Raw genomic sequence first — 27,436 nt, 5'->3', positions numbered from 1 at the left:
GAATTGACATTATTTTTTACAATAATCTTTTCACAGATGAACTGAAATACAGAGCTTTGGGTTAAATAACCTGTCTAGTGGCACAGTCATAAATAACAGGGTTCATATATAAATCTAAATAGAGGGTCAGCAAGATGTTTCTGTTGTCAAAGGTGCTTGCTGCCAACCCTTACAACCTGAGTTGAACCCTCAGACTCACATGCGAAAACCAACTTCTTCAGGTTACCCTCTGACTTACACTCATGCACCATGGTACATATGTATGTGTGCATGTGTATGTTCAGAAGATATGGATATATCATAAATACAAATGTAAATGAACTATGTATATAGCTCACAAAGCTAATAAAAACAAAGTTAAACTATTGCATATACCAGCAAGGTTTTGTTGACAGGACCCTAATATAGCTATCCCTTGTGAGGCAATGCCAGTGCCTGGCAAATACAGAAGTGGATGCTCACAGTCATCTATAGGATGGAACACAGGGCCTCCAATGGAGGAGCTAGAGAAAGTACACAAGGAGCTGAAGGGGTCTGAACCCTATAGGTGGAACAACAATATGAACTAACAAGTACCCCCAGAGCTCGTGTCTCTAGCTGCATATATAGCAGAATATGGCCTAGTCGGACATCATTGGGAAGAGAGGCCCCTTGGTCTTGCAAACTTTATATGCCCCAGTACAGGGGAACACCAGGGGCAAGAAGTAGGTGTGGGTGGGTAGGGGAGTGGGCGGGAGAGGATATGGGGGACTTTCGGGATAGCATTTGAAATGTAAATGAAGAAAATATCTAGTAAAAAATTGAAAAAAAAGTTAAAATATAACTGAGAGAAAAGATGTTATTTTTAAAAGTCTTGAAAAGAATGAAATGATAGAGTAAGTTTGTATAAAACTAAAAGATGATTCTTTGAAAAGAGACCAAAAAAAAAAAAAAAAAAGAGTGCCGGGAAGAGTGGAATTTGTCCAAGGTAGAGGAAGACTGTAAGAGTCAGGACAAGAAATCAGCCTTAATTATAGATTATAAAATGTCCAAAATAGATATTAAATGTAAATTTTTTTTTTGTTTTTGAGATAAGGTCTCACTATATGGCCCTTGGCTGTCTTGGAATTTATAGAGCTGCTTGCCTCTGCCTCCAGAGTACTAGGATTAAATGTGCAAGCCATCATACCCACGCTTCAAACTCACAATTTTTAAAGTCCAGATAAAAATGATCTCTATAAAACATATATCAGCCGGGTGTGGTGGCATACGCCTTTAATCCCAGCACTCGGGAGGCAGAGGCAGGCGGATTTCTGAGTTCGAGGCCAGCCTGGTCTACAGAGTGAGTTCCAGGACAGCCAGGGCTACACAGAAAAACCCTGTCTTGAAAAACCAAAAAAAAAAAAGAAAGAAAGAAAGAAAAGAAAAGAAAATCTTAGCCACTGCCTTCTGCTGTAAGGAAACCTTGAGTGATTTAGAAATGAAGCAATGTACTGCTTATATTTCTCGAGAAGTCTGAGGTCAAGGCATAAACAATGCCTATTCTCTCCTTCACATATGGCACTTGTTATCCATGTTCTTATGCAGCGATATGAACAAGGCAGCCCTCTCCTGTAAGCAGTTAGTAGAGGTTATAAGCCCAAGGAAAACAGATGATCAAATCCTAGTAAAGAGCCATAGTCAATCCTAGAACACTGAAGTGTGAATCTGACAACCAGTGAGCCCGACTCATCAAAATGCCTGTTCTTTTTACATCCTCGTTCTTCTCCCCACTCAACACGGTAGAATTTTTGGAGAATCTTTTTCCTACAAAGTCTGAAGTCTTTCATTCTGACCCGCCAAACAATCAGAATCTCCCGTATACATTCGAATTAACTAACCATCTGCATCACAATTCCTAATTTACATATGGGCAGGGCCAATTGGCCTGTTTCCCAGGATATTAAAACAACATCCAAACTGCTACTTGCCAACACATCTTTCCTGTTCTTCATCAGCTGTTGCTTTGCTTCTCAGTAAACACTTGTTTGTCCATCTGCTGTTCCTCTAACCATGAGACAGCGACTCAGAAATCTGGCAGCAGTGGCAGGAGGGGTGACCCTGCCCACTTGGGAGTCTTTTAGAAGGGTGCAGTAGTAATGCAGGGCATCACTGGTAAGCCGGTCCTTGGATTGGCTACCATTTCATGCTGTCCATCTATCTTACGTACATCTTCCTGCTGCCTAGTCACGAGTATCCATGTACTTTTGCTTACATTAGCTTTTTCTTTGTAAAACATCCTCTCTTTTGGCTAAATGTTTTGTCTTTTTATTGATTTGTGGGCATTTTTAGATGTGAGCTTATTTATTGGATATATTTGCATCATACAAGATATGTATGTATTTATATGTGTAGCAAATATTCTTTACCAGACTATGTTCTTCTCTTGATGTCTTTTAAGATATTTACTTTTTCTATTTTTAATTATGTATAGGTATATGTGTCTGCACATGGGTATGTATACTTAAGGGCAGGTGCCACAGAGGTGAGATATAGGGTCCTCTGGAGCTGGATTTACAAATTGTTGGGAGCCATCTGATGTGGGGGCTGGGAACCAAACTCCTCAATGGTAACTTTTGACAAATTTCAGATTAGCAGACTTTTATGGCTCATGCTTTTGGTGAAATCTTACTGAAGGACTTGATGCATGTTTATTCTATAGAGTAAGTCAGGAGTGTAGGAACCATGTGGCTTGCTGCTTTTTTTTTGTAACTAAATCTGCATGGGAGCTTAGCGCTTCCCATTCATTTATGAGCTGTGTGTGGTTGCTTAATGTGCTAACAGTCCAAGACCATATGGCTGGGTGCCGTTTGAGTGTGGCCATTACAGAAAAAATTTATGAACTCTCCTAAAATATTATTTCCCCCATGTTTATGCATGATGTCTAACTGGAGTAATTTTTATAATTTTATGAAACATGGCCTGTAATTTGAATGTCTTTAACATGTTATTCTATAGAATAAGCATGCATCAAGTCTTTCAATAATATTCCACCAAAAGCATGAGCCATAAAATAATATAATTTGAATGTGATGGAAATTTTTTGTTTGTTTGTTTTTTTGTTTTTCGAGACAGGGTTTCTCTGTGTAGCCCTGGCTGTCCTGGAACTCACTCTGTAGACCAGGCTGGCCTCGAACTCAGAAATCCACCTGCCTCTGCCTCCCAAGTGCTGGGATTAAAGGCATGCGCCACCATTGCCCGGCTGTGATGGAAATTTAACCTCCAAGAATAGTGTTGCAACACTGGTGTTAAGGTTCTTGGGTCATGAAGACCCTCTCCTTATCAGTGCATTAATATCGGTATTGTGATAACACTGTTTGCTAAAAAAAAAAAAAAAAAAAAAAAAAAAAAAAAAAAAAAATCCTAATCACTTCAAATTGCCATGGTACTTTTATTGCATCACAGGTTACTGTTTATGAATTGGCCTGTTTGGAACTGTTTTCTGTTATACTGGGCTACGTATCATTGCACTAATACTTACCCATGTGAAGTATTGTGGCCTTGTGGTAACTCTTGATGTCTGATAGCGTAAGTCTTTCTGCAATTTCTAGTCTATGATAAGTTATTTGCATTTTCCATACAAATTTTAGAATTTCTTAACTAATTTCCACAATAAACCCTCCTGATCTCAAATGGGATTGTATTGAATCAAGAAATTACTTAATGGTGTGGGGGGCAGAGTGATGGCTCATTTTCCAAGACAGCCTACTGCTCTTCTAGAGGTCATATTCAGTTCTCAACACACACCTCAGGCAGCTTACAAGCACTTATAACTTCAGTTCCAGGGAATACAATACATTCTTCTAGCCTCTTCAAGTCTCTGTACATATGTGTGCACGTGTAAAACACACATGCACACACAAACACATACACAGTCTAAAAAAGGAAAGTTACTATGTCTGGCAGAATTGACATTTTGCAGTACTAAGTACCTATCCACTTACTTACGTCTTCTTTAACTTCCCTGGAGCATTTTGTAGTTTTCAGTTTATTTATCTTGAATGTCTTTTATCAGGTTTACTTCTAGACTTATGAAAATATGGTCTCTTAAATTGAGATACTATTCATATAATATAAAATTTGCCCTTGTGACCATGTAAGCTTAGTGACTTTTAGACCATTAACAGTGTTAGAAAACTGTTCTTTAACCCTTTCTTTTTAACCCTAGAACATTTCCTTCTAGAAATATTTTCCTTTCTCTTTAGCCCCACCCTGTAGCTGTTAATTTATTTCTTGTCTCCATGGATTTGAATATTGTTTGTTTCACATAAGTGTAACATACACTATGTAGCTTGTTGTGCTTATCATGCTTTTATGCGCATACAATAGCCTGATTCATTTTGTTCTTTTTTTATGGCTGAATAATAGTCTGTTGCATGGATATACATGACATTTTACTTTGAAATTCATCAGTTGGTAAATATTTGTGTTGTTTTCACTTTCTGATTATTATAAATAATACTGCTAGTATGTTTGTACACAACTTTTTATATAAACATTGTCTTAGTTACTTTTCTATTGCTATGATATAACACTATAACCAAGGCAACTTATAGGAAAAAGAGTTTATTGGGGCCGGGCAGTGGTGGCACACGCCTTTGATCTCAGCACTTGGGAGGCAGAGGCAGGCAGATTTTTGAGTTAAAAAAAAAAGTTTATTGGGGGCTTACAGTTCCAGAAGTTTAGAGTCAGCATTATGGCAGAGAGCATGCAGCAGGCAGGCAGTTACAGTGCTGGAGAAGTAGCTGAGAGCTTATGTCTTAATTCATAAGACCTAATAGGAAACAGCATGGGCTTTTGAAACCTCAGGGCCCACTGCCTGCAGTGATGTAGCTCCTCCAACAAGGCCACACCTCCTAATCCTTCCCAAATCCTTCCCAACTACCAACTACCAAGCATTCAAATACATGAGATTGTGGGGGCATTTTCATTCAAATCACCACAAGCATGTGGTTTTTGTTGCTTTTAGACAGGATCTATGTAGCCCTGGTTTTTCTAGAACTCACTATGTAGGACAGGCTGGCCTAGAACTTACTCTGCCTGTCTAGTGCTGGGATTACATATATGCATACCACACCTCGTTCAGTATGAATTTTCTTTTTCTTTCTTTCTTCCTTTTTCTCTTTCTTTCTTTCTTTCTTTCTTTCTTTCTTTCTTTCTTTCTTTCCTTCCTTCCTTCCTTCCTTCCTTCCTTCCTTCTTTCTTTCTTTCTTTCTTTCTTTCTTTCTTTCTTTCTTTCTTTTTTTTTTTGAGACAGGGTTTCTCTGTGTAGTTCTGGCTGTCCTGGAACTCACTCTGTAGACCAGGCTGGCCTCGAACTCGTGCTGGGATTAAAGGTATGCACCACCACTGTGCAGCTCAATATGCATTTTCAATTCTCTTGGAAAAGTATACCCAAGAATGGATTAGTTATGTCACGGAGAAAGTCTATTTTTAACTTTCTAAGGAGCCACCAAACTGTTTTTATGCAGTGGCTACATCATTTTCCGTACTCAATAGGTCTGATTTTGTACAAAATCTAAAATTTCTTTGTTTAATCTCTTTAGACAGTTTACAACAATGTTTACCAATACCTGATTTAACTTCAGCATCTTGCTTATTGTTTGCTATCTAATTAGTTGTTTCATAGGTTATTTTTTTATATTTTTATTAGGTATTTTCCTCATTTACATTTCCAATGCTATCCCAAAAGTCCCCCATACCCTCCCCCCCACTCCCCTACCCACCCACTCCCACTTTTTGGCCCTGGTGTTCCCCTGTACTGGGGCATATAAAGTTTGCATGTCCATGTTTCATAGTTTTGTTGCCATTTTACTGCCTATTAAATTGTTTTTGAAATTCAAATTTGTCTCTACTTTTTGTTTCTTCTTTGTAATTTTTATTTGCTTACTGTATGTTAGTTCATCCATGTTTTCATCCAGGAAGTGCTGCATTGTGTGTGTATAGCACTGAGCTTCATGGCAGGTTATTCCCAGCTCTTACCTCCAATCTACTGTTCTAGTGTTTCTGTCCATGCCTTTCACCTTTATACATGTTGTGAACTCAAACACAATATTCCTGTTTTGGTTCTCTGTGTGTGCCTGTAAGAGGCCAGAGGTTAACCTCAGCTGTCATTCCTCAGGTACTATTCACCTTGTACTTGGTTTTTGTTTGTTTTTAATGACCTTTGTTGATGTGCATTCATGGATGGTCAGAGAATGGCTCTTCGGGGTTGGTTCTCAGGCCTGCTGTCAAGGGCCTTTACCCAGGAAGCCATCCTGTTGGTTCCACCTTGTTTGTTTGTTGGTTAGTTGGTTAGTTGTTGTTGTTTTGAAACACAGTTTCTCATTGATCTGGAACTCACCAAGTAGGCTAGACTGTCTGGCCAGTGAGTCCTAGAGATCCACCAGTCTGGGTCTCCCCAGTGCTAAGGCTACAAGAGAGTGCCATCTTGCCTGGCTCTTTTCACATAGGTTCCAGGGAACGAGTGCAGGCCATGTGGCTTGACAGCCAGTGCCTTTACCCCCATCCATTCACCCCACCAGTCCTGAAGAATAATACCTTTGCAGTGCAGATTTAATGGCAATGCCTTTCTTCAGTTATTGTTGATTAAAATCTATTTCTTCTTCTCATTAGAAAAACTGCTCCATGTGATATAAAATTTCACCCTGACAAACTTTCCTTCAAGCACACTGCAGCTTTTCTCCCACTGTTTGTAGCTCACATAACTGCCAATGAGTTGTCGAATTTTGATCTGCATTTCTCTGTTCATAAAATTTCTTCTTATATCTGTCAGTCTTTACCTTTTATTTTTGGCAATTTGAATGTGATGATTGCAGCTGGTTTTATCTTGCTACTCTTATTTATGCTGCTCAGGATTCCCTGATAGATCTTGTTGGCTGCTTTCTCATTGATATAACATGGACTTGAGACACTCAGCTTATGAAAGGGAAAGGCTCATTGGCTCATAGTTTTGGAGGCTTTAAGTCATTTGGTTGGCCTCATTGCTTTTGATGAGTTAGTACATCATGGTGGAGTCAGTGGTGGAACAAAGGAGAGGATAAGACTGGGAGTTGGGGTCCTGTTTCCCCCCTCAATGACATACCTCAGTGACAGAAAGGCTTTCTACTAGATCCCACCTCTTCTTCATCTGCAGGCTGCCCTATGGCACCAGCCATGGGAAAGTTTTTAACATATGGAGAGCCACTGAGGGCAAATTACAGTAGCTATTACAGATTTGTATTTCCCTCCTCTTCTCTCCCTCCCTCCACTCCCTCTATTTTTTATCCTTGGACTCTTTAAACTTGGACCAGAGGCCCCAGGTTTTCAAACTTGATATCTTAAACACGAAAGCCTATAGGACTAGCAGGACTGAGTTCCATTAATCATACTTAATCACTACAGACCTAATGGCATAGAGTGCCACCCTGTCGACCCCTCTCCACACAGAGTAAAACCTCCACTCATCCATCTGCCCTCATTTGTATGACAGGAACTGAAAAAAATCACAAATAAAAAAATCTCATGGCTGCCGGGCAGTGGTGGTGCACACCTTTAATCCCAGCACTTGGGAGGCAGAGGCTGGCAGATTTCTGAGTTCGAGGCCAGCCTGGTCTACAAAGTGAGTTCCAGGACAGCCTGGGCTACACAGAGAAACCCTGGCTCGAAAAACCAAAAAAAAAAAAAAAAAAAAAAAAAAAAAAAACCCCAAAAAACAAAAAAAACAAAAACAAAAAAAACTCTCATGGCCTGCTTCCCTCATATTGTACAAAAAGAAAAAGAAAAAAAAAAAAAAAGAAAGAAAGAAAGAAAAAAGAAAACCAAACCAACCGACCTTGTCTTTATCTACGCTGATCAGATTTAGATGAATCCTTTAACCTTTTACAATTCAAGGCCACCACATTAACATTTCCCTAACTTGTTTGGGTCAGAATCTTTTTCTGTCAATCTGAGCTTTTATTCAGTTTAGTCTTGGTATACATGGATGATACAGTTAAGGCTCATCTTCATTGCCGTGAAAAGTATTGTAGTCTTTCCCATCAGTGACTCTTACTACAAAGGAACCAAAACAGAGCATCCTCTCCAAGTCTGTTTCTTTTGCCAGCACGTCCCTTTGGTCCTCCTCATGAAGCCTCCAGTCTTCCGCGGCACACGGTCACGTGGTGGGTGTTCATCCATTTGCTACTGCCTGACAGTGTGCCTTTAACAAGCTGTTCTCACTTGCCACAGCAATCCTGACATTGTGCTTCACTCTTCCTTTTCCATCCTTCTATATGACACCTACTTAACAAGTTCACAGTCTCTTGAGTGCTTTGCTGTGAATGTTAATCCCACATATTAAGATTTTTAAAAAATTTACACATCTCCAATTTTCTAGTCCGTGAGATGAAGAACTTCAGGATCAGTCTTGTATAGACCACCCTTGCTCTTCCAGCACTCCTGGCTGAGCTGTACAAGTTCTTCTCTTCTCACTGGGTCCACGTGGCCCCACCCTGGTTACGCTCTGACCTTCATCAGAATCCTCCTAAAAGCACTTACCTTATTGTTTCTGGGGAGTTGTTGAACATACCCTGTCTTACCGAGGAGAGCTTCATTTTCTTAAAGCAGTTGAAATTGGTAGCTCTCAATAGGGATGCTCTCCTTACTTTGGCAGACTTATATGTTTTAGGCGAATCTCAGAATTCAAGATTCTTGGGGATATCAAGCCAAATATTCCAAGTATCATATTCAGTACACATAGGAACTCAGTTGTAGTAGATTATAGGTTTCTTGTTTGGGAGTTGAACAGTTTTTGAAGAGAATCACTAATAGTTACATTTTGGAAACAGAGACACTTCCTATGCTGCTAAGGGGGCCCTGTGGCTTTTCCTGGTCTTTTAACTGCTTGTTAGTTGCTTTCAGCTTTTCATCTTCTTACAGCACCAGTCCAGGTTAGCTTTAGCCATAGAAACTCATTGTCCCTGAACCCATATTCACATGTATCAGATATCTCAATCTAACTATGCTAGTCATCCCTGTTGAGAGCTGGTAGAAGCTTCAACAGTTGCAAAGCTGGATATTTATTTCCCTCACCATCAGAGAGAGTGGCCTTCCTATCAAAGCTATGTGAATGATGCGACTCCAAATCCCATCATCTTACCTACTTTCCTAGATGTCTCCAGTATAAATCCTGGTTGGGTTTCCTTGTTTCCCTTTGTCCTACATGGTCATTTGATATTCTGTGTATGTGAACTCACCTTAGCCTTTAGCTGACATACATCAAGACTGTTAGTATTCCAGTTAACTATGTTCTGAACGATAGCAATTCAAATATTGTCCTCCCTAATGTTTTCAGCCAGTAAATAGTTAAATCAGCAATTTTGTTTTGTTTTATAGTAAATCAATTCATATTTCTTTAACAAAATGTCTCAGGCCAAGTGGTGGTAGTACATGCCTTAAAACCCAGCACCCACCCAGCCAGAGGCAGGTATATCTCTGAGTTCAAGGCCAGCCTTGTCTATAGAATGAGTTCCAGGATAGCCAAGGCTACACAGAGAAATCCTTTCTCAAAAACAACCAACCAACCAACCAACAAAAATACCCACAATGTCTTAGATTACAATTTATAAACAATAGAAATGCTGCATCAGGCTAAGTGTGCAGGCAAAATTCCACTGCATATGAAATAAAAATAAACAAGTTTATTTTAAAATTCAAAAATTTCTTCACCACCACTAACAGTTTTTCTCATTCATTGCCTTTCTACATTGATTTTCTTGGTGAGAATCTATCCTGTCTTCCTTTTAACTTTATCTAATGTGTTAGCTCTCAACTTAGTTGTAATCTTCCATATTTCCATTCCAGATTTCACCCTTATGTGCCTTTTTCCAAGTCCTCCAGATAAACTAGCTCACTCATAATTACCTGAAAATATTGTTTTTCTAGTTCTTCTGGTTTTCCTGAGCTGTTTCTTCATTCAGTTCTTAACCATGGATAGGTTATAAGGTCCAGGACTTAATCACTTAACACAAAGTCATTTTCTCTCCAGTTTAGACCACTTTTGAATGCCAGAGTATTTTGATCCTTTATAGACTTTTATAGTGTTCAACTATAATATTATAAAACATTTAGAAAATAAAAAAATTCAGAATAGATTATACATTTTAAATTTAATGTAACATATTTGTATGTGTTGGTAGTTTACCTGCACGATGCACCCAATGAATGCAGTACCTAAAGAGACCCTAAAGAGACCCTAAAGAGATCATCAGACCCTCTGGTGCTGGAGACAACAGTTGTGAGCTCCCAGACTGATGCTGGTGATTGAACCTGGGTCCTCTGGAAGAGCAGCCAGTTTTCTTCACCAGAGCCATCTCTTTAGCCCCAGATTATACTTTTTGTTTGTTTGTTTGTTTGTTTGTTTTGACACAGGGTTTCTCTGTGTAGCCCTGGCTGTCCTGGAACTCACTTTGTAGACCAGGCTAGCCTCGAACTCAGAAATCTGCCTGCCTCTGCCTCCCGAGTGCTGGGATTAAAGGCGTGCACTACCACGCCCGGCTCAGATTGTACATTTTTAAGGAGAAAAATGACGGGTTTGTTTTTAGGGAGGATGAAAATACTTTTAGTGAAAGTGTAAAGGGGACAACGCTGTCAAATGAATGATAGTTAAAATAGCTTGACTTGTCTGTCGCCTTTGTGTGTGATCCCTTGAAAAGAAAGTGACTTCTGAAAATACAAGTTATCCCTGAGAAATTTTTTGTCTCCAAAGAGCAACGATATTGTGTAAGTCTGAAACCTCTGAAGAGACCGTAAATTTTCCTATTCTCTAAATTTAGACCCATCAACAGTAATGTCAGTCAGCCATTTACTTTAAACATATCAAAACGAGTTATGGTAAAGAGACTATCCATAAGGGGATAGATCTCATCACATATAAGTGATTCTTAGAAATATGTAATTGATTAAAGCCATGCAGTAATTATTTTACTAAGACAAGTGAAATGCCTAGCATATAGGGAACCATATATGTGAAGTCTATTAAGATACTCTAGGTCAGAGGTGTTGCTGGTCTGAGCAGGGTTAAGTGGAATGGATGGTCTTGTTGTGGCTGTATAGAGTGGTAAGGATTTGAAAGCTCAACAATGAGTCAATGGTTTTTGCCCTTCAGAGGGGGGCCTTGCTATGTAGCCTTCATTATCCTGGAACTTGTTCTCTGCCTCACCTCCAAAGTTCTGGAATTACAAGCATGTACCACCACACTCAAATCATCCTTAGAGGGCTAAGAGGGTCTTTATGCAACCTCAATAGGCCCATAGATTACTTTGTGGCAAGTTGGCTACCTGCATTAACTTCTATGTTTTTCTTTATTTGTACTATTAATTGACAAGCAAAAAATATTTTTGAGACAAAGACAATGTAATCCTGGCTGGCCTGGAACTCACTCTGTTGACTAGATTAGCCTGGAGTTGGGAAACTGATGTTGGGGTTACAGACATGCACCAATGCACCCTGTGGACAAGTAAAATTTTTTGGATTTATGTTTTGACAGACATAGATGAATAGCTTAATCAAGCTAATTTATAATGAATTACCTATACACTTATTTATTTGTAGACAACACATACAGTCTATTCTTGTAGCAACTTAAAAGACTGTAGTATTCTATTATTAACTATAGTTAACGTGACACACAGATTTCTAGAATTTTCCTTCTATATAACTGAAGTTTTTATATCCTTTGAAAACATCTTTCCAATCCCCCAAACCTTAGATTGTAAATCCTTTCTCAATGTGGCTGCTGTGGGTATGGGTCTTTATTTCTCGTAGTGCCTTGGGCAGCTATACCCTCTGTGGGTGCATAGAATTTATGATTTAGTGATTTGAGATCTCATATCACATCTCCTTAGAGCAAAAGACACTTCCGATGAGATGAGGCAATTTTTTTAGGACTATGCAAATCAGTGGTCCTATTACACAACCTACCACCAGTAAACTAAGGCTATCAAACTAAGCATGAAGTGGAATGACCCTGGGGGCTTATAGATGACTTCCAGGAGAGAAAACAGAAGTATTCTTTAGCATATTGTATATATCTTCAGATTGTGGTTAGTGGATGGTGTTTGTCCCCTGAAACTAAAATACTAGTTTTGGTGACAACAGATGGGAATAGCAGTGTGTCTATGCAACATAACCCTGTTTGTTAGCTGTCTTGTCAAAATACCTGACAAAGAAACTTAGGGATGGAAGGGTTAATTTTGGCTTGCAGTTTGAGGGTACCATCCATCATGGGAAGAAGGCAAGGTGGCAAAAACTGGAAGCTGCTGGCCATATCATATACACAGCTAGAAAGTCCTAAGCAATGATGGTGGTGCTCAGCTCCCTTCTCCTTTTCATTCAGTCCAGGCCCCAGCTTGTGGGAGGGTGTTGCCCATAGGTAAGATGGTAAACTTCCCACCTTAACTAACCTAATCTAGACAACCCCTCACAGATATTCCAAGAGGCTTGTTTCTTAGGTATTTCTAGATCCTGCCAACTTGACACTATTAACCATCACTCCCCACATGAATCACTTGGACAAAGTATTCCAGTTTTTGTAGTTTTTAGAGTCTGTGGATTGAAAGACTTCTGGGGGAGGGGTTCCTTTTACAAAGTAGATGCTTTCTAAACATAAGACCATAGCTGCTTCTTGGTCACTTTGGACACCCTCTCCCTTTATAGCAGCTGACAGATAAAAAGAGCAGTGAACTAATGAGCACAATGGCAGGGATCATTGGCCTTGGTCATCATGAAGAGGTGATGCTCATACATACAGGGGCATGAAGAAATGGGAGTGTATTCAGGTAACCTACTGAGACAGTTCTTATTTCTGTGCCCAGTTTTAACAGTTCGGCAATCACAATCTTGGAGGGCCTAAGCTTTCTGAGCATTGGAGACCTGAAATATGCTATCAGATAATCCTAGACCATAGAAAACGCTTGTCAGGAGAAAGATATTTGCAGAATGATAGGTAGAAGAAAATGCCCTTAATCCCAAGATGCTACAGAGTGGCTCATGCTGGCTCACAGCTGCATTCAACTCATGAGAATTACATTGGTCTGTTAGTTGCCTCACCCAGAAATACCTGGGTGATATATCCAGTCTTCTACCTATCACTGATTCAGACCGTGTGACCCATAGCTCATGGCTCACAAATAGGTGAGCTCAAAGCCCCTTGCATCAAGGAGGATAATTCCAAGGCTCAGGCATGCTTAAGAGCTTCCTGTCAGGTTAGGCTATGGCTAGGCTAGATTTCAGGTTTTAGATATTTCTTTGTTTCAACTCTTCTATGGTGCTGTCCTGCCTGCTGTCTCCCTGCCTGCTGTGTCCCATCCTGATAGCTTTCTCCCAAGAACACGCCAATAAGTCATTTGTATGAGAATCCTATGTCAGGCCCTTGTTTCTAGGTCCATTCTCCATCTACAAAGAATACTAGGGGAACAGTATATACGTGCCTGTTATGCGGCATAGAATAAACTTTTTCCCAGGACAGGTGAGGCATTTTCTCTCACCTACCAGGAGATGACCCCTGGACCTATGCTTAGAAGCAAGTGACTATGAACATTTCTTTTTTTTTTTTTTTTTTTTTTTTTTTTTGCTATGCCCCCATTTCCACTTTGGGGTTTCACTTTGCATTTGTTTATGTAACTAAATGTTGAAGTGCTGGTCTCAGAACTAAAATTCTTCCTGGCAGTTCTGTCCTTCTCTGTGGAGATTTTTCCCCCTTCTTTGCTTTAATAGTTCAAATGTCATGGCTCAAACAAATGTCTGCATTTTGTGCTTCGCCTTCTCTTCAAGAAGTCCTTATCCCAAGCCCTCAGGTAAGGGAGGGCATGAAGCATCAGGATAAGCTGAGATGTGGGTGGTCGGGGGAAGTCCCTACTTCTGCCCTCAGGCTTTGCTCCAAGCTTCATGTTTTATAAAGTTGTTATTTATCACTGTCTTAGCTGGAGTTTTACTGCTGTGAACAGACACCATGACCAAGGCAATTCTTATAAGGACAACATTTAATTGGGGCTGGCTTACAGGTTCAGAGGTTCAGTTCATTATCATCAAGGCTGGAGCATGGCAGAGACCAGGCAGGAATGGTGTTGGAGGAGCTGAGAGTTCTACATCTTGTTACAAAGGCAAACAGAAGACTGAGTTCTAGGCAGCTAGGATGAGGGTCTTAATTAAAGCCCACGCCGATGACAACACACTTCCTCCAACAAAGCCACACTTAGTCCAACAAGGTCACACCTCCTAATAGTGCCATTCCCTGGGCCAACTATATTCAAACCTGGCTCCCATGGGCATGTTCAAACACATGAATCTATAGAGGTTGTACCTAGCCATAGAAAAATGCGCTGGGCAGTGGTGGCGTACGGCTTTGATCCCAGGCCTTGGGAGGCAGAGGCAGGCAGATTTCTGAGTTCGAGGCCAGATTGGTCCACAGACTGAGCTCCAGGACAGCCAGGGCTACACAGAGAAACCCTGTTTCAAAAAAAAAAAAAATGCAAAATACAGTTAGTCCACCTTCCAAAGTTCCATAGTCTATAACAGTCTCAACAATGTTGAAAGTTCAAAATTCAGTCTCCTAAGATTCTACAATCACTTAACTGTAATCTCCAAAGCAAGACAGAAAACCAGCTGGGCAAACTCCATTCTCTGCATGTCCATATCTGTTGTCAAAGCAGTCTTCAGATTTCCAACTCCTTTTTCATCTTTCTTGACTGCAACAAAGTTCTTTCTCCTGGGTTGGTTCCACTCCCTGTTAGCAGCGTTCCTTAGCAGATATCCCATGGCTCTGGCATCTCGATCATCTTGAGGTCTCCAAGACAACTTCAGTGTTACAGCTTCTTGTTCCAGTGTTTGGGATCCACACATAGTCCTTTGGGCTCCTTCAAAGGAAGGAGCTTTGCCCTCCGTAGCACTCTAGGCTCTGGCTGACTCTTCCACTGCTGCTGCTGTTCTTGGTGGTCATTCCATGGTAGTGGCATCTTCATTACACTGGAGTCTTCTGCTACAATTAGGCTTCATCAATAGCTTCTCATAGGTTCTCCTCATGGTGCCAAGCCTCAAGTTCTTTGCATGACTCCTTCAGTCCTAGGCTGTCAAATGCAACTGAGGCTGTACCTTCTAATGGCCTTCTATGGCCTCTCATAGTGCCAAGCCTCAGCTGCTCTTCATATCACCTTCATGCCTTCAAAACCAGTAACACCTGGATGACTCTTACACATTACCAAGTATAGCTGCAGCACAAGGTACAACTGTGGCTGCCTCTGGAACACAGCTTCTTTGTGCTTTCAGAAAAATACTTCCCAGAAGATTTCACCTCAGTGATGCTGATCTCTTCTTCATCACCACTAATTTCTTAGCTTCAGCTAACCAGCACCAATTGTCCCAGTAGACTCATTCTCCTCTTGAATATAAAGACAGAGCCAAATGACCAAAGCTGCTGAGTTCTGCTGCTTACTGGGGCTAGAACATGGCCCCTTTGTTATATTTCATTAGCACCAACTTTTGGTTGTTCAGAACTTGCTCTGTCAACTATGAACATTTGACTACTCTTTTTTTTTTTTTTTTCCTGAGACAGGGTTTCTCTATGTAGCCCTGGCTGTCCTGGAACTAACTCTGTAGACCAGGCTGGCCTCGAACTCAGAAATCCACCTGCCTCTGCCTCCCAAGTGCTGGGATTAAAGGTGTGCGTCACCACTGCCTTGCTCATTTCACTACCCTTATTGTAAAATAGAAATATGTATATTACTTGTATATTACTACCATCTAGAGTTATGAGAGTATTATACAAAATGTATGGAAAAAGTGTTTGACCCAAATTAAGTACTTAGTAAATGTAGCTATTACTAATAGCTTTCATAATTGGATTCTAAAATTTAACTCATTAAGTATCCTAAAGGGGCACCTCTTGGCATTCTATCTGGATCTGATAATTAAGGTGCAGAAAATACTCCATTCGGGATGCTCCATTCTCCCTAGGTCATGGATAACTTCTTGAGGACCAAGCTGTTTACCAGCATCCACCCTTCCTTAGTCCTGTTCACTTAACGGCACTCTCTATGTGAGAACCATTCAGCTTCCTTGTTTCTGACCATCTTGCCAACACTGATTTTGTCTTTCTCTCCAAGCTGGAAGTCTTTTGCCAGTTGAAAGCAGAGCAGTTTCAACATGAGATTAATTTTTTCTGCTCAAAGGCTAAGTTTTGTATGCCTGGGGAGATGGTTAGGTTAATCGTCAGCTTAGCAGAATCTAGAATCACCAGGGAGATGGCCCTCTGGGCATGACAGTGTAGGATTATCTTGAATACATTAATTGATGCTCCAAGCTCCATCATGGTTGTTGGCAGTACTGTTCCCTGGCAGAGGATCCTGGGCTGTATAAGATGGAGAAATGGAGCTGAGCACTAAGAGGTATTCATCACTCTGCTTCTCGACAGTCAAGCAAAGTGACCAGCTGCTTCTGGTTCCTGCTGGCTTGACTTTCCCACCGTGATGGACTATACCTTGATCAGTAAACCAAAAGAAAGCCCTTTCCCCTTGAGTTGCTGTTTTCAGGGGAAAGGAACAAGAATCCTGACTTTTCACGTCTTCTCACCTCTCCATGTTATCCTAGGCCATGTTTATAGGATCTCTGCCTAATCCTCAGTTTATTACTCAGAACTCAAGCTCCCGATGGGGATAGGGATGATGGAACAGAGGCCTGTGGGAGAGGATGCTAACAGCCTTTGCTGGAGGGGCTGAAGCCAGTGCTCCACAAACACATGCTTTTGTTAGGCGTTTGCTTCTGAACCCTCACATTTCTGGCCTTTCTCCATCTCCTATTTTGTCCGCCCAGGCCTACCGGAACAGATTCAGTGTCAATCTAAGTTGGTGAATTTGCCATATGAACCCTGGCTTGCTACCCTGTGACACAATCTTGTAACTAGGTCAGTTTCTCCTCCTGACCCACCCAGGACTCGGCTCCCAGTAGAGCTCAGAACAAAGCTCCTACTGGCTTCAGCTCTATAAACAGCCTCCTATTTAATGCCCCAAAGAACTTGGGCTCTGTGCTGCATTACTCGTGTGCTTTTAAAATCTCCTAATCACCTGATTTTATGACAGACACTAATTTGTTTCTGAGCTTCAGATTCCATTTTTGTTTTAGCGCCCTAGGAAAATTGCTCAAGTTGCTTTAATTAGTATCAATTTGGTTGTCAGATTTTCAAGATGAAGCCATTGTGTTCAAGCATTATTTAAGCTAGGGCATTAAAATTAGCCGGGGATTTTTTTTTCAGGAATCACTAATTATGACCCAATTTTAAATGTAACATTTAAAAAGAATTATTAATAAGTCTATATCCTATCTCTTTGGGCTACAATATCTCATAGTTATATAAAAAGTTAATTGCTAGCCAAAATTTGTATCTCTTTTCACTGTGTAAAATATGTCAATGCAATTGTCTGTATTAAAAGAGGAAGAAGTTGAGTAATTGCAAAGTAATTTATATTTATCTTTGGAGTGCATGTGCCCTTAGATTTGAATATGTCTGAGTCTGATGTCTAGGGAATTCATATCAAAATAATGAAGCTGTGTTAAAAAAAAAATCTCAAGTCAGGAGATTGCTTCCCTTTTTGTTGCTTTCCTGGGTTGGAAAAGAAAGCTAAATTGAATCCCATTCATCTTCAGTCGATTTGTATGTTGAACACAGATGTGCAGAAGTGAAGTCGTTGGTCTGAAAGGAATTCAGGAGCAGAGTAAAAAATATGTTAAAATAGGAACTTTTAGATCTCTGTTGGATTAGCTGGTAAAGGCAAAGAAGGAGAATTAAAAATAAAGAAATGTAGAAAAGAAAAAAATGGTTTTGAAAAATCATTGCAGTATTCTGTACTAAGAACAGGGAGGCAGAACTGCCCAAGCTTTAGACCAGAGTGGATGATATCTGTTCGCTTCTTTCTGTATACTGTGATCTATACAGATAGAAGATGAACATGGAGACAAAGAGGCAATAGTAGGTTACTGAAGTTTAAACTAGTATTTTTGAAAATTAGGTTTTAGATTGTGGAAGGGCATCTTTTGATGTAATGATAAAAATATATCATGTTTTGGGGCTGGAGAGATGGTTCAGCAGTTAAGAGAACCGACTGCTCTTCCAGAGGTCCCAGGTTTGGATTCCTAGCACCCATACTGACAACTGCAGTAAATGACTTTTCTAATTGCAAGTACCTAACATTCTACCCATCTAAAGGAAGTATTTATTAATGCATTGTTTTCTTTTCCTAACTAGAATATACATGCTCTGAGACTAGGTACTGTGCCATAGATCTCCATATTTAGGAAAATCATTTGGCTCATTTTAGATCCATCTTTTAAATGAATAAAGTACATTAAAACAAATGTATATGACAGGACTGTTATCAGAGAGGCTTCACCCATCAACTAATGGAAACAAATTCAGAGACCCAGGGAAACATTAGGCAGAGCTTGGGGAATCCTCTAAAAGAGGAGAAGGAAGGGTTCAAGGACACCTACAGAATGAACTAATCTGGGCCCATAGGGGCTCACAGAGACTGAACAGGCAACCAGAGAACATACATGGGACTGACCTAGGCCCTCATATGTGACAGTTGTGTAGCTTGGTCTTTGTGTGGGACTTCTAACAGTGGGAGTATGGGCTACCTCTGACTATATTTGCCTGCGTTTGGGACCTTTTCTCTCTACTGGGCTGCCTCTTCTAGTTTCAATAGGAGAAGATGAACCTAGTCTTCTATAACTTGATATACCAGACCTGTTTGATATCCATGGAAGGCCTCTTTTTCTGAAGAGAAAGAGAGGAAGAGTGGATGGGCATGGGGTAGGGGGAAAGGATTGGGAGGAGAAGAGGGAGGGGAAATGTGGCTGGATGACATGTAAATTAATTAATTAAAAATAAATGTATGTATATCTTTAGGTTTCTTTCAATATTCTGAATACCAACCACATAGCTGTCTGATCTCAGCCATTTTAAGGGCTTCTCAACTTGTTCCCCTCGTGTTAATTGTGTGAGCTATGTGGAATAATTATGGGTCACATTATGGGTAATTGTGGTTTACTTTATTTGTATTGCAGCTTTACAAAAATTATTTGAGATGGCACCAAAATTATTATAGTGGATGAGCCACTCTGCTTGCTTTCTCTTCCTCCTCCTAGAAGTACTTCTCTTTAAAGTTTCATGGTGTGGGGCTAGAAAGATAGCTCAGCAGTTAAGAGCCTTGGTGTTCTTGCACAGCACCCAGACTCTGTTCCCAGGACCCACATCAGGAAGCTCACATCCAACTATAACTCCAGCTCCAGGTAACCAAATGTCCTCTTCTGGCTTCTTTAGGTACTGCACAAAATCCATCCATCCATCCATCCATCCATCCATCCAGGCAAAATATGCATACCCATAAAATAAATAAAAAATAAATTAAAAAAAGTTTCTATGAAGAAGGAAAATATTTTCTGGGCAGGATCAGGTAGTTTTTGTTGCGGCCATGAGGGTGTATCCAAAGACATCTGGTAAATAAGTCAGCAACTGGAGGGTCAAAATCCCACCTGAGGATGGTACTTCCTACTTCATCTGGAAGTAGGGAATGGCCAGTGAATGAGTGCAAGCTTGATTTCTCCTGAATGAACCTGGACTTGGTTGCTGCCATCACTAGTGTACCTTTGAACTTGAACTCACACCAGCATCTCCAGAGTTTCAGTGGTTTCTTTTTTCTGAGGCTTCTAGCTTCTGAGACTAAGCACCTCTAGCTCTTTGGCCTATAGATAGTCACCATGGGACCATACAGAACCTGATTAGGCCAATTTCATGTCTGTCTGTCTGTCTTCCTACCTACTTTTCCATTATACTGCTTCTCTAGAGGGCCCCAAGGGACTGGGGAGATAGTTAAATGGTTAAAGCACTTTCTAGAAGCTTGAGGACCAAAGTTCAGACCCTCAGAACCCACGTGAATGCTGGGGAGGTGTGGCAGCCTGCCTGTAATTCCAGTCTCATGGACAATTATCCCCCAGAGCAAGCTGGCCAGCAAGATTGTACCAGCAAGCTCTGGATTTGATTGAGAGTCCCTGCCTCAGTGAATGAGATGAAAGTGTATGATTCAGGACAGCCTTGGGCCTCTATAAACATGTGCACCCATGTGCATAGACACCCACATGTGCATGCACACACACATGGAAACATGTAAAAACATGCCCAACATGGAGGGAAATGGGGGAGAGAGAGCCGATTAACCTACCAGGCATGAAAATGGTTAGAAGGTCATGAATGCAAGCAGCTGCACAACTGCCCTAGTTTTCTAAAAACAAACTCCACTGGGATTTGGGGCCTGGGTCTCCAGCAGAAGAGAGAGTGTGTGGAGAGATCAAGCCAAGGGAGCCAAATCAGTGAGAGTCACAGGTAGAAACTAGAAAGAGGCCAGTAATGTTCCTCGCTGCTTACAGGCTTCGAAAAGGACATGTCCCTGCCAAGACCAGGATTTCGCTTACATCTCACCCCTAGGACTATGAGACATTTGTGTTGTCTTCAGCCGCCAATTAGTAATACTTGTTAAAGCAGCCCAGAATTTTTCTACTTTTAAAGAAGAGCCTCCCTCATCCCAATGGCTTTGTGAAGAGGGAATGTTCTGCTGACTTTGCATGAGTTTTTTATAAGTGCTGATAGACTTAAAAGATGGTTGCTGGTGCTGTTTAGGATCCCTGTGTCTGTACTGGTGTTCTGTCACGTGACCTGCCCCTTACTGTAAGAGGCATGTTGGAGTTGCCATCTGCAGTACTGGTATGACAGCTTCCCCTTGCGGTTTGTAGTCTTACTGACTACAGCTTGACAATTCTGCATTAGGCAAATGAATGCTAAGGATTAGCATTCTAATCTAATTCTCCTTGAAGAATTAAGGTTTTCCTCCCTATATAATGTTCCTCTTTGTTCTTAATAATTTTTCTGAAATCATCTTGTTTAAAGTGAATTGGATACTGTAGCTTAATTTTGGTTAGTGTTAAGCATGGCCTGCCTTTCTCTAGCCTCTAACTTTAAAAATAACTCATTTAAAAATGCTTTAACATTTTGATTTATTCACATATTTACCATTCACTGCACATAAAGTGTACTATTCACTGATTTTTAATAAATTTAGGGGGATGTGCCACCAATACCAATCTATTAATAAAAGAATTAATAGATTATCTACATAGCTACTACATGATCACTGACAGCACAAGGCTCAAATATCTCCACATAGTCCCTCATTTGTTCCTGTCTCCTTTTAGTTACAGTGACCTTAGTGCGTAGGAGAGGGTATCTTACACTGGTTTTGGGTTTCATCTATCTGAAGACCCACACTACTGAGCATCTTTTTATATGTTTTAGTTATCTGTGTATTGTCTTTGGATAAATGCCTATAAAAGGCCCCTTAGTGGTTTTTTTGTTTTGTTTTGTTTTTTGTTTTTCAAGACAGGCTTTCTCTGTGTAGCCCTGGCTGTCCTGGAACTCACTTTGTAGACCAGGCTGGCCTGGAACTAAGAAATCTGCCTGCCTCTGCCTCCCTGAGTGCTGGGATTAAAGGCATGCACAACCATGCCCGGCTCCTTAGTGTTTTTCTTTTTTTATTCTAATCGTTCTTTATATGTTGTTCAGACAGTTGCTTATTTTTCTGGGGGCATAGCAAAAAAAAAAAAAAAAAAAATCTCCGAATTCAGACAGTTCACACACATGGTGCTTATGGATAGGTTTTCATTTAGCTATGATGTGGAATTCCTTTTTGAATCTGGTGTGAAATATCAACCGTACTTTGTTCTTTTATGTGGGGACATGCAATTGCCTCCCATTGGTGCAGAACCCTCTATTCCTCTTGAATGACCTTGGCGTCCTTTAAATGGGAAGGCTTATTTCTAGACTCTCAGTTTCATCCCCAAACAATCAGATGCTGCCCTGTGTTGCCCTGGGTCTTAAGCATGAGATCATTTACATCTCAGTTACTAGGTGCTGTTGATGCTATTCTTAGTCCTGCCTTGCAGAGGAAGTGGTTTATATCTGTGAATGGTATGTCTGGACTCAAACATGCGCCAAAATTGACTGCCTGAGCTCTTAGCCGTGGCGTGAGTAAATATTCACAATCAGAAGTATAGAACGGCACTGAAAAATCCATTTTAGCAAAAACTACTGTGAGTGGGATTGGCCTACTGGGCTGGAGAAACACTCCCAGAAAGGGGCTTATACTTGCGTGTTGTCTGCGTGGTGGGCTCTGAAACCCTTCCATCTCCAGGCAGAGGACTCGCAGGTTTGTGGATTAAAGCGCTAGTCTCAATGGGTGAAGGGAACCCAGGAGCTGCTGGTCAAAGCCTATGCAAAAGCTGTTCGAGGTGGAGACAGAAGAGGCTGCCCTTTGGCGGGAGGCTGCCCGAGACCTGAGAACTCTCGCGGGAAGATGTACGGTCACCACGGCAACCGCATCGCCCCGGGGTTGGTAAAGATGGCGGGGCGAAGTGTTAGAGTGCCGGTGAGTTCAACCCCAGACTACTGACCAGTGGTTGGGCTGCGGGCTGGCGGGCGGGACGGACGGACACCGGACTCTCTTGAACTTGAGCTCTGCAACTCTGTCTGCAGAGACGCGGTTCTGCAGGTACCCAGTCGCGCGGGCAGCTTGCAGCTGGACGGGACCTCCTCGCCCGGGAACAAGAGTACAAGTGAGCATCCCTCATATTTCCAGGGCGGTTACTGGGGTGCCTTTCCTGCAGGTTGGCTGCATATAGGGACCCTCTCTTTCTCCTCATTACCCCTTAGCCTTGGCTCTTTCACAGTAGTAGCCTGAGAAAATATTTGTAGGGGCAAAACTGTAGTCCACAACCGTGTTGGAAGGCAGGAGGGTTCACATGGAAGTGGCTTGGAGCACAGGAATTGCCGCCGAGAGGGAAATCCCCAGATTTTGAGGATTCTCAAAGTACTAGAGTTTACTTTGCACAAATTTCTTGGAGGCTTGTTTTCCAAATGAAAAGCTCCTGTCTATAGTGGGGTCCTGTGTGTGTGTGTGTGTGTGTGTGTGTGTGTGTGTGTGTGTGTGTGTGTGTGTAGAAGAATGATATCCCTTCCTTGTCTTGTTCTCTGACAATTACAAAGCTCTTGAAAACACAGGCTTCACGATGTCTGCCTACCCCCACTGCCCTTCCCCAAGTTTCTTGCAGAGGCCAGAACGATCTTTTCATTTTCGTTTCATTGCACTGCTTGGAACTGCATTTAGTTGTTGTCATTGCCCCTGCAAAGTTTTGGCAACTCTGGCACTTTCATTTAACCTGCGTGTCGGCTCTTACATAGTGTGGAACTCTTCGGTCACAAGGGACGTGGGTCTTTCTTTCCTCTCTTTTCGAGGGAATCACACTTGCCTTCGGACTGTAAAACTCAGAGGGGCCTCTGACAGTGCTGATCAGGGCCCTAGTTGTTTAATAATTTTTTTTGCAATTAGCATATTTTGTTAAAATAAACTCACATGATGGCTTTTTTTTCTCCCCGAGACAGGGTCACGACACAGCTGTGGCTGTCCTGGACCTCACAGAGCTCCTATCTGCTCAGCCTCTAGAGTGTTGGCATTAAAGGCATGCACCACCATACCCAGCAATAGTTTACTTTTCTATATTCTGCCGCCTCTCCTGGACTCTGAACTCCACTAGGGCAGAGATTATGTCTGCTTTATTTGCCATTTTATTTACCCTTTTTTTTTTTTTTTTTTTTGGTTTTTCCAGACAGGGTCTCTCTGTGTAGCCCTGGCTGTCCTGGAACTCACTCTGTAGACCAGGCTGGCCTCGAACTCAGAAATCCACCTGCCTCTGCCTCCCAAGTGCTGGGATTAAAGGCGTGGGCCACCATGGCCCGGCTTCGCTTATTTTTTTTTTTAAGTATATTTTAACTTTTAAAATTGAAAGCATTTAAACTAGCTTGTTTCAGGTACAACAAGAAGAAGATACGCATTTCAGTAGTGTGAAGACCTTCAGCACTGCTCTGCTGTGGTTCATGCTGTAGAGCCCTGTGAATGCTGGTGGAGACCACCATCTGCTAATTTTGATAGTGTGTCTTCTGTGTATGCCTTTTTCCCTGTTTATGACAATGAAAAGTGAAATACAAACAGTAACCACAAGCAGCTGTAATTTTGAAGAGCTCACATTAATAATTCATTATTTTATTTTAGGTTTGCTCCAGGAATTGGGTAGATAGATCCCTTTTAAAATAGGCTCTAAAAAGTTGTTTGCTTTGATTTCTAACTTGACTAAATGTAATTTTTAAAAATTTTGATGTAGCCGGGCGTGTTGGTGCACGCCTTTAATCCCAGTACTTGGGATGCAGAGGCAGGTGGATTTCTGAGTTTGAGGCCAGCCTGGTCTACAAAGTGAGTTCCAGAACAGCCAGGGCTATACAGAGAAACCCTGTTTCAAAAAACCAAAAAAAAAAAAAAATTTTTTTTTTTATGTAAACTTTTCTCCACACTTTAATTCAGGTCATAAACTCCACATGGCAGAGGAGTTTATGGCAGGCAGGGCACCTCGGTAGGTCAGGAAACACAGAGTTCAGGCAGGAAGTGAGGCTGGACTGTAAGGCTAAGAGACCTCTCCTGGTACCCTACTCCAAAAGCTACACCTCCCTAACAGCACCACAGGCTGGGAACCCCCCCGGGGGAAGTTAACTTTCAAACCATAACAGTCTGTCCCTTCTCCTTTCCCCTTTTTCAAGTTAGAATTCTGATTACAAATTTTTAATGTGTTTCTCTCTGTCTTTTATGGTGTAAATCCCTCCTCTCCCTTCTTGTGCCTGCCTGTTCTCCCTGGTGGCTAATGGGATGTGTTATTCTTTTAAAGCCGTCTTCGGCAGGGCTAGGTTTCAGAGCCCTTACCTTCTAGATGAGAAAATGTCCTCGTAGCCTGGCTGTGAGTTTCTCCTACTGGCTTACCTCTCTTCTGCACTAAAGTTGGATGAAGGTTGGCAGCCTGACTCTGAACCGCCTGGACCCCTCCTCCATGTGTTTGAACTCCAGGGTAGTCCTTCTCCACCTCATCACCTGAGGTTGTGGGCAGAGTCTTTATGGCCACTTGACTCACATGCACACTGAGTTCTCACTGCTGGGGTGTTGTGGCTTCTATTCCTCTGTGTGGCGCTCTCGTAGAATTTTGAGTCATTCTTAATTCGAGGCCATTTCCTTTGAGCTTGAGGTTAGTGATTATTTCTACCATTACATTTTATCTCTCATTTTAATGAATTTAGAGTAGAAAAATAGGCTTAATCCTCTTGGTTGACCTGCATTGACTCTTAAGTTTCAATTTAAGTCCTCCTGATTATTCTAGGAAACAATTGAAAGTCACTTTAAGTATAGTAAATCTGTTTCTTAGATACTTCTCTTTTAACCAAGTAATTCTTGCAGGTGAGACTGTTTTAAGAAAGGATGTGGTGCTATCTGTCCTCCCCTCCCCCTCTTCCTTAGGTTAGGGGTTAGATTCTCCTGTTACTTTAGAATTATGGGCCAATGAGCCTTCCTGAGAACTCCTTGACAGAATTTCAGCCATGGTTGGAAATGGGATCCTTCAATAGGAGAAAAAGACATATATCATAGTGTGAATCTTTAAAAGGGAAATAGACAGGAATAGAATGTAATGCACTAGGCTAAATGTGCTCTCTGGACTGTTGTGAACCCAGTTAAGATGCTGACCATGTGAAGATAAATATATTTCCTGTTTCTGGGTAAATACAAACTTGTGTGTGTGTTATAGATAACAGTTGGGAGGAAAGATTAAAAATAAAACAGGTTAAATGATAACTTCCCCTTTCAAACATTTTCCTTATAATCATTCATGCTTTTTGTTAGAGTGCAAATGGAGGCCAAATTAGTCCCACATTTATGATGATATTGGTAGTGAAGTGTGTGGCTGAGTTGTAAGCTGGCTCCCCAAACAGAGTAGCACCCTAGTCCATGTAGGCTTCTGTGATTCTGGCCACCCTAGTCATCATCAGAAGAGCAGCCCTACCCCTCACCCCCCCTCCTGTCTCTAAAGACTCATGGTTGGAATTTGTGTTCTCCAGTGGTTAGTCCTGGAGCTGAGTTGAAATTACCCAGTTTCTCTTGCCTAACTTGCTAGTCTGATGACTTACTTCAGAAGACATTAGTGAAGGGCCATGACAGGCAGGGCAGTACTGCCATCCTACCGGAAGTAGGAAGAGGCAGCGCGTTCTAGTAGCTGGGTTTATTTTAGAATAAAAATGTTGTGTGTTTTGGCATGCATTGATTATAATGTACTTGCCCAAATATAATTACTTTTATTTTTGTTACAATTTGAGTATAACCCAACTATCACATTATTTTCTGCTTTTAGGCGTTTAAATGAAGAATTGGAGGCAAAAACTGCTGATCTGGTTCGACAAGCTGAGGAAGTAATAGTAAGTAGATGTACAGTTTCCCCCTGTGAGTGCTAATTTTTAACTTTAAATCTAATGCATAACATGCATATTAAAAATACCCAAAGCATCAATGATCAGCTCACTGGGTGACAATAAACAAGAGTGTGTGAACAGGGATGGTTTCTAGCCCGATGCTACAACCACATAGCCAACAACAAGAACATTACTGCGGTAATCTTTTCCAGTACCAAAATAGAAGTACCATAGAGTTCTAATGTGTTCTAGCTGCTCTTAGTAGCTGAGCCATTCTTCACAGTCAATTTTTTTAAAGATGTATTTATTTATCATATGTAAGTACACTATAGCTGTCTTCAGATGCACCAGAAGAGGGCGTTAGATCTCATTACAGATGGTTGTGAGCCACCATGTGGTTGCTGGGATTTGAACTCGGGACCTTCAGAAGAGCAGTTGGTGCTCTTAACCACTGAGCCATTTTGCTAGCCCCACTGTCAATATTTTATTTTGATGCTTCATATAAATCCATCATTATTTATTAGTTGAGGATTAAGAAATATAGGATCTATAACATTTCACTTAATAGATAATAATCTCAGAAATGCTAGTTGGCATTTGTAATTATTTTACTGGAAATACTTTAACTTTAAGTTTTGTATCTGAACAGAGGGAAACATTTTCCCAGAAGAACAGCATGTCACAGTAGAACGAGAGGTGCATTTTCTATATGCTTAAGGAGTCCCCTACCGAGACCCTCCATGTCCACCCAGAAATAACAGTCTAGAATACTGAGGGAGGCTGGGAGGGGGAGGGGCTGCTTATTATTCCCAGAAGCCCACTGAACGGAACGTCTGCCATCTTCAGTGTGCATTTACTGCTTTGTTGCTTACTGGCTCCTCACCAGAAGTTTCCGCTCCCCAGCCTCACACGGATTTCACAGGGTCTAATGGCTGCGGCAGCCTTACCACTCTAATGCTTTTATCTCCAGAGAGTTTCATAAGCTGGAACGAATGAAAGAGGAGTGAATCCGTAGCAGTTAGCACT

The 27,436-nt window shown here is 41.3% G+C and overlaps 1 protein-coding gene and 1 long non-coding RNA gene across 11 annotated transcripts in view; one reads left to right on the top strand and one right to left on the bottom strand.

Moving 5' to 3' along the window:
- Positions 1–25,119, bottom strand: part of Gm33004 — a 32,898-nt gene extending 7,779 nt beyond the window's left edge. The window contains exon 1 of the long non-coding RNA XR_379620.4: positions 24,939–25,119. This is a non-coding gene — a long non-coding RNA (predicted gene, 33004). The remainder of the gene's footprint in view (positions 1–24,938) is intronic.
- The window catches only part of Tex9 (testis expressed gene 9), a 52,891-nt gene continuing 28,937 nt past the window's right edge, over positions 3,483–27,436 (top strand). For 4 of the 10 annotated variants that reach the window (XR_001778850.2, XR_003947844.1, XR_379410.4 and 1 more), the window contains exons 1-4: positions 3,487–3,546; positions 22,269–22,502; positions 22,610–22,689; positions 26,353–26,416. Coding sequence is in view for 5 of the 10 variants with exons in the window: in XM_006511022.4 (XP_006511085.1) it covers positions 22,431–22,502; positions 22,610–22,689; positions 26,353–26,416 (216 nt within the window). In the remaining 5 variants the exon portion in view is untranslated. Of the gene's footprint in view, positions 3,547–22,268; positions 22,690–26,352; positions 26,417–27,436 lie in introns of those variants that run through there. The other 6 variants (XR_003947843.1, XM_030244237.1, XM_006511021.4 and 3 more) reach the window with 5 other exon arrangements.

Source organism: Mus musculus, chromosome 9 (assembly GCF_000001635.26).
Source record: "Mus musculus strain C57BL/6J chromosome 9, GRCm38.p6 C57BL/6J".
NCBI classification, from domain to species: Eukaryota; Metazoa; Chordata; class Mammalia; order Rodentia; family Muridae; genus Mus; species Mus musculus.
Note: the sequence above shows the minus strand (reverse complement) of the source record. Positions and strands in the feature narration are given on the sequence as shown.